Source organism: Oncorhynchus mykiss, chromosome 30 (assembly GCF_057628025.1).
Source record: "Oncorhynchus mykiss isolate SJ-2025 chromosome 30, ASM5762802v1, whole genome shotgun sequence".
NCBI classification, from domain to species: domain Eukaryota; kingdom Metazoa; phylum Chordata; class Actinopteri; order Salmoniformes; family Salmonidae; genus Oncorhynchus; species Oncorhynchus mykiss.
In genome coordinates this window covers 27,024,001-27,039,067 of record NC_143051.1, presented here as the reverse complement: position 1 = coordinate 27,039,067, position 15,067 = coordinate 27,024,001, and the positions used below count along the sequence as shown (strand labels likewise).

Genomic DNA, 15,067 nt, shown 5'->3' with positions numbered 1-15,067 from the left:
TTACATCAATGTGACCAATACAGTAGTGTTACAGTCGTGTTGTAGTGGGGTTACATTAATGTGACCAATACAGTAGTGTTACAGTCGTGTTGTAGTGGGGTTACATTAGTGTGACCAATACAGTAGTGTTACGGTCGTGTTATAGTGGGGTTACATCAATGTGAGACCAAACACAGACCACAGTCAGAAGAAAGAGTTTGAGGTGTTATAGTCAGTGTAGCTGACATTTACAGTAGTGTTACAGTAGTAGTGTTGTAGTAGATTTACAGTAGTGTAAGACCAGAGTCAGAAGTCAGAAGTCTGGGTTTGGGCCGTGTGAGAAGGAGGCTCATAGTTTTTATTTAAGTGGTGTCATGGCTTCACCCAGGTCACCTGACCAGGAAGTCACCACACCAAATCATGCACACACAAAAATGAAAACATAAACATAAATGGTTGTTTACTCAACAAGTTGCTCTTTCCATTTATTGAAAAGAGAAAGCCCATACCGCTGCATGTATTGACATCAGGAGTTTTCCAAAACTGTGAAACAAAAATGTCCATTGGGTCAATTTGGTCATTTGTTTAACCAAATTGATAAAACGTGTCATGTGGAGATGGTATGCATTTAGCATTTTTGTAATGTTAAAATTAACATGGTACATGGCATTTGTTCATTAGAGCTAAAAAAAAAATATTCTATTGCAAAGGATTATTTTTTTAAACTCATGAAATTAGTAAAATTAATAAACAGTAACATGGAATTATACAAGTAACCCAACAGCCTTCTTGAGTTCATCACGACACATATAGTTGTGCAATATGTGTCTCTTTGTCCCTGTAATAGGAGAACTTGGCACTTTGGACTTCTGGGCAGATAGAACGCTGGCCGGCACATGGCGATATCTGCCACATTAAGCCTCAGGCATTAGGAGGACATGCAGAATGCAGAAAGATCGGCCAATAACCATCTGAATCCAGAGTACTTTTTGTTTCTGGCTGCACAGCGTGGAGGTAAAAAGCCAAATGTATCATTTTGAAAGAGCAGGGATAATGCAACAACTAATATAAATACCACAAGTCAATATCAATGTCTTTCGTACAACGTGTTTTATATATGTGTTAACAAACATATGTTAACTGTTGACTCACTCAGCATTTAATCCATGCATGGTAATATGGTACATTTCCTGGCAAGCAAACCCCAGTAACAATTATTGTTTTACTCTCTTGTAAATCATTGTAAAGCATTATCATGTTGGCATCACCTCACTATGGTATGATCAGTCATTAAAATGCTGGTATGCACTTTAAAATTAAAGTGAATAAATAGAGATGTATTGGATATTGCCAATATTGACTCATAATCAATCAAAATGACTTTAACATTGACTCTCAACCCTTAATATCCATGTGCATGTCCACCATCTACGCCAATAAATTACACATGTAGTAGTTTAGCTAAATGTAAGAGTGATTTCTCCACCTATACCCAATCATTCACCTCAATAATACGACAAGCGTAGAACCTGTGGCAGTTCTGCCTAAATAAGTACTTTTTAAGTTGTAAATCAGCTGGCTTACGTCTATGTGGTTTGTCGAAAATAAGTCCATTTCTGCTTTGGTTTGCATTTGTATGAAGTGTACATGAATCCTTAGAGATGGATACATATTTTATAAGGACAAGTGTTTGATTTATTTCACAGACATAAAATGTGCCTACAGGTATAGAAACATTGAAATATAGTTTTTTAAAGGCACATATGCTAAAATTTGTAAAAATGCTAACGCATCTGAGCTGTGGAAAGGCCGTTTTATTCCAAAGGATGAATACTTACAATATATGTACTGTACAGTAGATATAAAGTAGTCGGTATATTTACATATGCATTTCTAGGGTCATCTGAACATTCTAGAACCTTGGATGTTCATGTTTTGTTATTTTCATTTAAGACAGACACTAGGTATGTTTCCATTAACTTGTCCAGGGATTTTTTTGTCGACATAGAAATTAGATGCAATTGATATGTATTGTTTTGTCTGCTAGGGTGCGTTTCCATTTAACTATCTTGTGTCGCTAAAAACAGCTGGACGTAATGATGTCACAGCTAAACCCCAAAACATTTTTGCAAAAACCTAACGTAAACTCACGTAAACTCGTACATCGCCTTGGACCGTACAATTGCCCTTATTTTAGCTCCCTAAAAACGTAATACTTCCATACTTCCTTTCAACTGTAATGTCAATACCATTGTAAAGCACAATTTCTCCCATTTCCAACAGAATCAATTACATGACCTAAACGCTGCCCGTTTCTGCATAATTCTAGAAGGCAATGAGCCCCGTCGGGTCTTTTTAAAAATGGCGGGTGGGGAAGCGAAACTAATGCGTGATAGTGAGAAGGAGAGATGTTGGGTGGGAAAATTGCTTTTTTTCACTCGATCTGTCCAACTTATCACCTTATCGCCTCTAAAATGTAAATTAAACACTATAAAGAGTTTATATAATGTGTCATTACATACCTATTTGAAGGTTTGTGTCGAATTTGAATCGGGTTTTTAGGGCGGTGCTAAAGTGATCTTAGAAGTTAACAGCGGCTTAGAGAATGATAATCGCATGCAATGATGACGAAAAAAATTACTAGGTATCCCCCCTTACCCCCGTCACTGTCCATTTCTTGTTTTTAAGGGATGAGAGAAGTGCTACACCTGGTGGAGAGAGATTGTAAGACAGAAATAGTTGCTTTATGCGTGCTGTACGTTACGACATGACACGTCAAGATGTAACAGAGGGTCAGTTATTTTCAACTTTTCTCCAATACTATAGAGCCATTACCATGTCAATCAACGCTTGAATAGAAACCTAGTTCACACCCCCGATTTTGACATCAACACAGTCACTACAGTCCCATTAGTTTTCTTTGTAGCCTCATTTGTATGTTGCGGTTGCGCACATTTGTATGGAATGGGGTGAGTTTACGTTAGTCTTGAATAAAAATGTATTGGTTGAATTGTTTCCATTACCCATTTAGGCAATTTCCACATGAATAAATTGGCAACAGCCTGTATGCCCTCTCACCTATCTCTTTCATGTCTCAGGTAGCCTGCAAAGGTCAGCATGGATACTAGAATGCAATAATTGACTAATATTTTCCATAATAATTCTCATGTGCCAACACGTCGCCTAGGTCTGTGCACTCCTGTAGATCTGAAATAATTGGATGGCGAAACTTGCCAGCCAACCATAAAAGCAAGGTGAAGCAATTCAGGCATTCTTGAAAGTCAGAACAATCCTTGTCTTGCAAAGAAACATTCTTTTTATAGATTTTTATAAAATAGATGTTGCAAGCAGTATGCATTTAGAATTGTGAAGTTGACCTTTATAGTCAACCTACGTGATGACAACACTTTCCCCGCGTACCTTCAAAATTATTCGGCAATCATCGTTTATTAAAAAAACGTGTTTTCCATCATTATTTGCCGCAACAAAGAAAGTTAGACAAAATAAATATCCTGTAAAACGAATACATTTTTTGTTGATCTTTAGAAAAATGTCTCCAATATCTACCGTTTTCATTACACATTGCAACGTTTTTTTTTACAACATTTATTTTGTTTAATTAACCTGTGTCAATGGAAATCTACCTAATGGTATCCATGGTATTCATCCCTTTGCCCTGTTGCCGACTTAATTGGCACATTTTGTGCTTAACGAACCAATGCCAGTATTGCATTGCTCCTTCATCTCGTCATTTTTCACCCATTGATTGCCATTTGACTGTCATTGAATTTCAATGTTTTGATTTAAACCCAAGGATAACATCATTGTATACATCTCAAATGCCTGTCATTGTGTTCGTAGGCTGAAGGCGTGTATATATACTTAGTGACACAATTGAAGTTTGGACTCTTGGATTACACCTGTCATCAACATTAACATTGTTATATAACAGCAGTGGTACAGTAATCTGGCCTGCTCCTCTATGGCTCGATACAGCGAAGAGCTGTATGTGTGTGCGCGCGCTCTGAACCCACGCTGGTCTATAGTACAGGAAGCTTCGCTTAGTAAGATGATGCATCTCAATATCCTTTTCCTGGAAAATGTGTACTATTTAAAAAATAAATTGATATGTATTGTTTTGTTTGGCAGGTGCATTCGGATTTCCGGGATATCTTTTGTGATTTGATTCGGGGACCAGAACCTAAAGAGGCTATCCATTCAAAACCTGAGACCAAAGGTTATTGTACAATTTTTCAGAATGGAAAAAAATGGAAAGACAAAAAGCTGTTTAGCCTACACTATACATCATTACTTTTAAGTGGCTAAATCAATTAAGTATATTTTTTAAATCATTATTATGATTATTTGCTATCAAAATTCAATCAAATTGCAAGGTTATTATTATTTTTCCCCATACATCTATATGCATACCAGTTTCACAAAGTACATGCACATAGCAACTTTTTCAAACTGGAAAGCCTTAAAACCCTTGTTACTCCTTTTCCCATCCTCATATTTTACACAATCTGAAATCCAGAAAGAAAACATCTACAGACACAAACCATGATAATACAAAATCTGCTATTTTAAAAAAAGAAACAAAAATTAAAAACACTCATTTGATGACTTCTAATGCACATGCTAAGATTGGCAACAATATTTTGGCATGATGTTCTGTAAATCAATCATTTTACTTGTTTTCCTAGATAGAATTGCTTATAGAAAATAATACCTGATGCTTTTTAAGTCATTTCAAAAGCACTTAACTGCAATCATTTTAAGTTAAGGTGAAACAGGCATACTCACTTTAAAAAAATAGCATATCTCCATTACAATGCTAAGTGTGCATCATTTGGTACATTGTTACCAAGATCCTATACTATTTGAATGAGCTGGCAATGAGGAAAGTTGTGATAACATCTGATGGTTCTGATTTGTATTTCTCAGATGGGCCAATTTCCTGGGAAAATAAGTATCCATGCTTCATGCGTTGAATCCCTCACAAGAAAAAAACACACAATTCATGTCCAAAATGTTTTCCATTTCTTTCCGAAGCTCCTTCCTCTTCTATCAATCCCTATGAATCGCTTCAATATATTATATCTTTATACCAACCAAAAGAGAGAAAAAAAAAGAAGTTCTAAAATAAGATTTGGTTAGGAGCAACATTGGAGATGCATTGTACTTGTATATAAAAAAGGAAAGCTAGGAGTTGTCTGTGTAGATGAGCCAACCCAGTCTGATGATCTGTTCTATTTCAACGTTTTATCATTTAGGAAAAAACATTGAAATGCAACACATAGTTCAAAACACTATGATGCACTAGGCTCAGATGGATTTCCTTCTCTTCATTAGTCGACGATTGTCTGTGAAGCTGTGGAGGCCTGGGGAGACTGAGCTAATGGGCGAGGGGAAGAAGCTGTTCTTTAGGGTGCTGGGAGAGATCTCCTCGATGCGGTACGACACCGAGTGAAAGTACTGGTGGGGGTTCAACTGGGAACTAAAGGAGTTCTGGTGGGAAAAGGCACATTCTATCCCTCCTCCTCCACCCCCCATCACTCCCCCTACTCCCATCTCTCCCCCACAGCTACCAAACTCATGTGAGTGGTAGTTCATGCAGGAGCAGACAGATGGCACATCGTTGACCTCGGCGCAGAACTGGCCCTGCGTCTCCCTGCGCCTCCTCCCTGCACCTCCTCCTCTCCCCAGCGTCTCCTCCTGAATGTGGATGATCATGCTGTTTCTGTTCCCCGCCAGCGAGGCCCTCTCCTCTGCGTCCCGCCTCTCGTCTTCACTGTTCATGGTCAGGAACCTCAGCACCACCAGGTTGAGGAAGGCTCCTATGACAGTCAGGCCCACCAGGATGTACATAAAGCTGAAGGCCACGTACAGGGGCCTCCGCTGCAGGGCCCGGTTCTTCTGCAGGGCCACAAAGTCCCCGAAACCGATGGTAGTCAGTGTGATGAAGCAGTAGTAGTAGCTCTGGAAGAAGCTCCAGTCCTCGTAGTGGGAGAAGGCGGCCGCCCCGATGCACAGCGTCCCGATGCAGGAGAAGAACCCCACCGTCACCATGTTCTCCATGGAAACGTCGGTGATGCGCATGCCACAGCACTTCTTGATGCGCTTCAGGAGGGACTTGACGAAGGTGTTCATCCTCTCGCCCAGGCTCTGGAACATGACCAGGGTCAGGGGTATCCCCAGGACGGCATAGAACATGCAGAAGGCCTTCCCCGCGTCTGTGCCGGGAGCTGCATGGCCATAACCTGCAGGGAGACAACAGACCACAGTTACCAGGATGTAATGGTACAGCAGCATGGTAGAGCAGCATGGTCATACCCTGCAGGGGAGAGAAGACACAGACAGTGATCAGGACCTAACATCTATGGTACAGTAGTATGGCAATAACCTGAAAGAGAGACAACAAACCAGAAACCGGGACCAGTATGTTACAGCGATGGCTGGATAACTGCCAGGGTTGGGCTCAATTCACTTTTCAATTCAGTTCAATCAGCAAGTCAAATAGCTCATTCATTTCCTCAATTGATTGAATTAAAAATAGAACTCAGCCCCACCCAAGCCACTTATCATCAACTCAACTGTCCCAGTTGGCTTTTAGATTTGTTTACAGATAATACCCAGCAAAAAATCTCCAAAGCATCTTGATGTCCCTTTGCCAAGATGGCTTTTGAATAAGAGCTGAGCCCCACAGACAGGGTCGATATTGAATAAGAGCTGAGCCCCACAGACAGGGCCGGTATTGAATAAGAGCTGAGCCCCACAGACAGGGTCGATATTGAATAAGAGCTGAGCCCCACAGACAGGGCCGGTATTGAATAAGAGCTGAGCCCCACAGACAGGGTCGGTATTGAATAAGAGCTGAGCCCCACAGACAGGGCCGGTATTGAATAAGAGCTGAGCCCCACAGACAGGGTCGGTATTGAATAAGAGCTGAGCCCCACAGACATGGTCGGTATTGAATAAGAGCTGAGCCCCACAGACAGGGTCGGTATTGAATAAGAGCTGAGCCCCACAGACAGGGTCGGTATTGAATAAGAGCTGAGCCCCACAGACAGGGCCGGTATTGAATAAGAGCTGAGCCCCACAGACACGGTCGGTATTGAATAAGAGCTGAGCCCCACAGACAGGGCCGGTATTGAATAAGAGCTGAGCCCCACAGACAGGGTCGGTATTGAATAAGAGCTGAGCCCCACAGACAGGGCCGGAATTGAATAAGAGCTGAGCCCCACAGACAGGGCCGATATTGAATAAGAGCTGAGCCCCACAGACAGGGTCGGTATTGAATAAGAGCTGAGCCCCACAGACAGGGCCGGTATTGAATAAGAGCTGAGACCCACAGACAGGGCCGGTATTGAATAAGAGCTGAGCCCCACAGACAGGGCCGGTATTGAATAAGAGCTGAGCCCCACAGACATGGTCGGTATTGAATAAGAGGGCAGCACAGAAATGGGTCCAGTCATTCATCTGAGTACGGCCCAATGATTATAAGGTTGTCCAATTAGTGGGAACTTTCCTCTCCCAGTCCTGTGAGCTACAGGGAAGTGTGGGAAATGTAGGAGTTATTGGATGAGGAAGGAGTCGTACAGGAGCCAATAAGGCTTTTAGGATAATTCAACTTTATCTTTAGGCCTGCAGTTGCTGACTCAAAGACACACACACACACGCACGCACGCACGCACGCACGCACACACACACACACACACACACACACACACACACACACACACACACACACACACACACACACACACACACACACACACACACACACACACACACACACACACACATAACCCCAACCTGTGCTCATAACTAAAACGATAATAATAGTGTTGTTGATGGTCCAGATATGGAATATGATTAGATCTAACACAGATGTAGGGTAGGCTATACATGCTTTACTATACAGTACAGTACATGAGTGGTTTTGAATATGAATATGAAAGGCAATGCTGAGAATACATGTTCCATGTCCGTAATCCATTTCTGCTGTATCCCTAACAGACATAGTATGTAGGTCTAACTCACAACAACCGAAGCTGTTGCCAAATAACACCCACCATTCTTTTCCATGGAAACAACTGTTTTGACCAAGATACATTACTCTCCTACTATTTTTCACAGACCCGTTGTAACCTGAACTAGTCTATTGGCCTTTGTGTTTCTTGACTATTGATTTCATACATTCCCTGATGGGCATCCACCCACTCAAGCACGTGAGGAATGATTATATTTATAGGCTCAGGACAAGATCTATCTGATTTGTAGCAAGCAGGGAATGGGATTTTATGTGCATATAAAGTGTGCTCCCGTGACCCAATATGCTTTACTCCTGCAGCTTCTCTGGACTAGATTGAGTAGGTAGCAGATTAGGGCACACGGTTCACAGTGTTGCATTATATTTAGACGTATTTAGCAAGCAAATGGAAGGGAAAACTGTTTTGAAGATCTACGCTAATATACAGAGCCTTCAGAAAGTATTCACACCCCTCGACTTTTCCACATGTTGTTGTGTTACAGCCTGAATTTAAAATGGATTCAATTGAGATTTTGTGTCACTGATCCACACACAATACTGTCAAAGTGAAATGAAGTTTTTAGAAATGTTTACAAATACATTTAAAAAAATGAAAAGCTGAAATGTCTTGCGTCAATAAATATTCAACCACAAAGACCAGGGAGGTTTTTCGATGTTTTGCAAAGAAGGGCACCTATTGATAGATCATTAAAAAAAAACATGTGGAGATTGAATATTCCTTTGAGCAAGGTGAAGTTATTAATTACACTTTGGATGGTGTATCAATACACCCAGTCACCACAAGGATAAAGGTGTCCTTCCTAACTCGGTTTCCTGGAGAGAAAGGAAATCGCTCTGGGATTTCACCATGAGGCCAATGGTGACTTTAAAACAGTTACAGAGTTTAATGGCTGTGATAGGAAAAAACTGAGGATGGATCAACAACATTTTAGTTACTCCACAATACTAACCTAAATGACAAAGGAAATAGAAGGAAGCCTGTACAGAATGAAAATATTCCAAAACATGCCTCTGGTTTGCAATTAGGCACCATAGTAAAACTGAAACAAATGTGGCAAAGAAATTCCCTTTATGTCCTGAATACAACGTTTTATGTTTGGGGCAAATCCAACACAACACATCACTGAGTACCACTCTTCATATTTTTAAGCCTGGTAGTGGCTGCATCATGTTATGGGTATACTTGTCATCATCAAGAACTAGGGAGGTTTTTAGGACAAAAAGGAAAACCTGACTCAGTCTGATTTCCAACAGACACTGGGAGACAAATTCACCTTATAGCAGGAAAATAACCTAAAACACAAGGTCAAATGTACACTGGAGTTGCTTAACAAGACGACATTGAATGTTCCGGAGTGGCCAAGTTACAGTTTTAACTTAAATCGTCTTGAAAATCCATGGCAAGACTTGAAAATGTCTGTCTAGCAATGATCAACAACCATTTTAAAAACAATTTTAAAGAGAATAACGTGCAAATATTGTACAAAGTTCTTAGAGACTTACCCAGAAAGGCTCACAGTTCCTATCGCTGCAGATGGTGATTCTAACATGTTCTGACTCAGGGTTGTGAATATGTATGTAAATAAGACATTTCTGTATTTCATTTTCAATACATTTTCAAACATTTCTAAAAACATGTTTTCACTTTGTCATTTTGGGGTATTGTGTGTAGATGGGTGAGAAAAAAAGTCCTAATCCATTTTGAATCCAGGCTGTAACACAATAAAATGTGGAATACATCAAGGGGTATGAATACTTTCTGAAGGCACTGTATCTCACCAGATACAAAACTTTGAACTGTCTTCCCCCAACATGAGAAACCAAACATGATCATTTACAATTAATGTACACATCGAAAAAACGAAGGTCCGGTTTCCAGGACCAAGATTAAGCCTACTCCTGCACTAAAGCTCCATGAACCCAGCCCTTCTGCAACGGAATTCCTTGTGGGATATATACAAATGATTAAGTATGTTGTTCCACGAGGTGAAACGTTTAGCACTATGAAGATAGCCAACAATGTTACGCTGAAAAAATGGTGTAACGGCAGCTACGACTGTGCCCTCATTCATATCTTTATTTCTTCAGGTTCCTACCCCAGTCCTCTCAGTGATACAGGAGACATGCGGTATTCATAAAGGTATTCATAAAGGTATTCATAAAGGTATTCATAAAGGTATTCATAAAGGTATTCATAAAATTAACAAACTGCATTATTAACCCAGAGCCTGGTACACTGTTCTGTCTGAACAAATGAAACACAGTTATTCTATCAGACTGATTCTCATATTCCTCCTCGAGTTTTCTTAAAAGTGTATGTCAAAATTCTCCAAGCAGCCACCGAAAGAGTTGGTTGGCTCACTTGCATCTGATAGCAGAAAGGTGCACATCTCACATTGTCAGTAGGAATGTATCTAGCTCCGTTGTGCACCACATCAGTGAACCTCCACAGCTCTGTGTGTCTCTCAACACAGACAGAGAGATGACTGAATGTGTCGTTGAACACCTGCCAACTAGGATGTAGATCAGTTACAGTGTATGGTGGTGTGTTGATGCTGATAGTAGAATTGTGATATTCATAAAAATACAACTAGGGCCCCAATCACAACACTGATTCTCAGTTCCAGCAGCATTTACTTTGACATCTCCAGCTTCAAAAGTCCATGAGAAGCACCTTTGTTACAGCAGCTAGCTATTAGATGTTACTAGAGATGCCCTGTTTACACTCCACCCCCTTGCTGTGCTGCTCCCCTTGCCAGTGTTAATTAATCACCTTTAGATGGATGTTATTGATTTTATCACCCTCATCTTCATCAGCTCTGTATTCTGTCTTTCAATCAAGTTGGGAGAGACAACACCTTCTAAGTGATTAAATGGATTTTCTGAGACCAAACGGAGAGCCAAAACCAACACAAGTTGTTTGGGCATTAAATCAAATCAAATCAAATGTATTTATAGCCCTTCGTACATCAGCTGATATCTCAAAGTGCTGTACAGAAACCCAACCATTACCAGGAGGATTGTGAGGATGTTCTTAACAAAATTGCTTCATAACATTTCATTGCAACTATAAAGACAGGAGCTAGCTAGATAATGTTATTCATAGCCTATTTATAGTGTTTTTAAAAAAGTGAAACATCTCTGGATGGGTCTTTCCAGCTATTACATCGTGTACACCTTCTAACAGCAGCAAGCAGCTGTCTTCGTTCCCTCTTGCACATTCAACAGCCTAATTAATATTGATTTTAATGGCTCAAATTATTCCTGGGGAGTAATCAGGGTGGTACTGAGTTACATTGGCAGACAGACATGACAATGAATGGATAAATCATATTTGATTTGTGGCACTACATTATGACTGTGCTGAAATTGGCTCAACACCGTCGACTAGGTTATTGATTAATACGTGCGTCTGTTACTGTACTCTTACATAACCGAACCATCAAAGCTGTCCTATTTAATACAAAGGCACGTATTAGATATTGATACAATTATCTTTACCGCTTCAGACACTGTGTGTGTGTGTGTGTGTGTGTGTGTGTGTGTGTGTGTGTGTGTGTCCACTTTGCTCCTTCAGAAACAAGTACCTCTGTCTCCCTCACTCAGTTCCACACAGAGTATCTGACATCAAACCTCATGTCATCTGTACTCAGTCTCACAAAGAGAACGGGATAAGGACCATGACACATTGGTAAGCTAACAGGATGCACTTCTCTAACGTACAGTATGCATCTTTAATTAAGACGTGAAGAAACCCACTGACCCCAGAACTGCTGTTACCAATGTCCTTGAACAGATTCAACCATAATAGGGGAGAGGTTGGACATGTAGCTTTTCTGGATTTCTCTCGGTATTAGACTCTGAGCTTTAACAGTAAAACATCAAGTCCTGCTACTGACTAGAGGAACAAAGAGACGAATGTATGCTCCTTCCCTCTGTCCCTGCACATGGTTTGAAGGTATTTGTTTCTATAATAACAGTTATGTACAACCATGCTGTAGTGCTTTCCTAATAAACGAGTGCATCTGTAAATATAGCATACAGTAAAATATTGTCTCATTTTGCAAGATTGTCAGACCAGAGGGATGGTTTTCTAATTGTTGTAGTAATGACTTGGTTCATAGAGTATATACAGTCTTCTATGAGCTGGCCTGCTAAAGTGCCTGTTTGATGTTGGATACTTGGTTTTGTGTTGCTGTGTTGGACTCTGTGATTGGATACTTTGTGTTTTGTATTAGTGCTAGACTCTGATTGGATACTTTGTGTTTTGTATTAGTGCTAGACTCTGATTGGATACTTTGTGTTTTGTATTAGTGCTAGACTCTGATTGGAGACTTGCTGGACTAATTTGTTTGTCCTGCTATAACGACTCCATTACCAGTTGTTGTCAAGGGAACCAACACATTTATTCTGCTGAGCAGAGCCCTGTGTGTCTATGTGTGTCTGTGTGGGTGGGTGTGGGTGGGTGCCTGAGTACGTGGGTGTTTGTATGTGTTTATAGATGTGTAAGGGTGATGCACTTGACTATACAATTGCTGAATACTCCCCTGAGCCTTTATATTTAGCAATTTAACATGACACTTACAAGACTTCTATACAAATCCATACACACTATGTTGGTCAAGTCAAAGCGTGTGATACCTCTTTGATATCAGCAAACATCATGGTGCTAATCCTGTATCTCCTCATCTTTGCTCAAATATTTCAAGGCAAGATAATCAAATCAGATCAAATGGTATTGGCCGCATACATATATTTAGCAGATGTTATTGCAGGTGTAGCGTAATGCTTGTGTTCCTACCTCCAACAGTCAAACAATTCACAACAATACACACAGATCGAAATGTAAAAGAACAGAATTAAGAAATCTATAAATATTAAGATGAACAATGTCAACAGAATATATACAGTACCAGTCAAAAGATTGGACACACCTATTCATTCCAGCTTTTTTTTTAAATAATAATAATATAATAATAATAGTGAAGACATCAGAACTATGAAATAACACATATGGAATAATGTAGTAACCAACAATGGTATAATTGAGATTCTTCAAAGTAGCCACCCCTTGCCTTGATGACAGCTTTGCACACTCTTGGCAGTCACCTGGAATGCATTTCAGGTGCATTACTTTAAGACATGAAGGTCAGTCAATCCGGAAAATGTCAAGAACTTTGAAAGTTTCTTCAAGCACAGTAGCAAAAACCATCAAGTGCTGTGATGAAACTGGCTCTCATGAGGACCGCCACAGGAAAAGAAGACCCAGAGTTACCTCTGCTGCAGAGGACAAGTTCATTAGAGTTAATTGCATCTCAAATTGCAGCCCAAATAAATGCTTCACAGAGTTCAAGTACCAGACAATTCTCAACATCAACTGTTCAGAGGAGACTGCGTGAATCAGACCATCATGAAGAAACCACTACTAAGAAAATAAGAAACAACCACTAAGAAACCACTACTAAAGGACACCAATAATAAGAAGAAACTTGTGGGGGTGCTTTGCTGGTGACACCGTCTGTGATTTATTTAGAATTTGAGGCACCCTTAACCAGCATGGCTACCACAGCATTCTGCAGCGATATGCCATTCCATCTGGTTTGCACTTTGTGGGACTATCATTTGTTTTTCAACAGGACAATGACCCAAAACACACCTCCAGGCTGTGTAAGGGCTATTTGACCAAGAAGGAGAGTGATGAAGTGCTGATGAGTTGGAGTGCAGAGTGAAGGAAAAGTAGCCAACAAGTGCTCAGCAAATGTGTGAACTCCTTCAAGGCTGTTGGAAAATCATTCCAGGTGAAGCTGGTTGAGAGAATGCCAAGAGTGTGCAAAGCTGTCATCAAAGAAAGGGTGGCTACTTTGAAGAATCTAAAATCTAAAACATACTTTGATTTGTTTAACTGTTTTGGTTACTACATGTTTCCATATGTGTTATTTCATAGTTCTGATGTCTTCACTATTATTCTACAATGTAGAAAATAGTAAAAATAAAGAAAAACCCTGGAATGAGTAGGTGTGCCCAAACTTTTGACTGGTACTGTATATATATACTGTATGTGATGGAAGGTATAGACATTATGGATAGTATGTGGATAAAATATTTTGTATATATGTGGAATACGTAGTATAGAATAGTATTTGCCAACAGCTGAATAGGATGGCATCGACTAGAATATATTAAATGAGTAAAGCAGTATGTAAACATCATTACAGGGACTTGTGTTCCATTATTAAAGTGACCAGTGATTCCATGTCTATGTATGTAGGGCAGCAGCCTCTAAGGTGCAAGGTTGAGTAACCGGGTGGTAGCCGGCTAGTGATGGCTATTTAACAGTCTGATGGCCTTGAGATATACACTGTTTTTCAGTCTCTGTACTGTACTGTACTGTACTGACCTCACCTTCTGGATGGTAGCGGGGTGAACAGGCTGTGGCACAGGTGGTTGTCGTCCTTGATTATCTTTTTGGTCTTCCTGTGACATCGGGAGCTGTAGGTGTCCTGCTGTGCAGGCACTGTGCCCCCGGTGATGCGTTGCGCAGACCGCACGACCCTCTGGAGAGCCCTGCAGTTGCTGGCAGTGCAGTTGCTGTACCAGGCGGTGATACAGCCTGACAGAATGCTCTCAATGGTGCATCTGTAAAATTCTGTTTGGGTCTTAAGGGGCCAAGCCAAATTTCTTCAGCCTCCTGGGGTTGAAGAGGCACTCTTGTGCCTTCTTCACCACACTGTCTGTGTGGGTGGACCATTTCAGATTGTCAGTGATGTGTATGGCGAGGAACTTGAAGCTTTCCACCTTCTCCACTGCGGGCCTGTCAAATATGGATGGGGGCGTGTTCCCTCTGCTGTCTCTTGTCCATAATCAGCTCCTTCATTTTGATGACGTTGCGGGAGAGGTTGTTTTCCTGGCACCACTCCCCCAGGGCCCTCACCTCCTCCCTGAAGGCTGTCTCATCATTGTTGGTAATCAGGCCTACTACTGATGTGTCGTTTGTAAACATGATGATTACGTTGGAGGCGTGCGTGGCCACGC

At 40.8% G+C, this 15,067-nt stretch overlaps 1 protein-coding gene across 1 annotated transcript in view; it reads right to left on the bottom strand.

The window, feature by feature from the left end:
• Positions 1-432: 432 nt before the first annotated feature.
• Positions 433-15,067, bottom strand: part of LOC110488194 (potassium channel subfamily K member 9-like) — a 40,116-nt gene continuing 25,481 nt past the window's right edge. Inside the window, exon 2 of the mRNA XM_021560301.3 lies at positions 433-6,242. Coding sequence (XP_021415976.3) covers positions 5,308-6,242 — 935 coding nt within the window. The 3' untranslated portion in view covers positions 433-5,307. The remainder of the gene's footprint in view (positions 6,243-15,067) is intronic.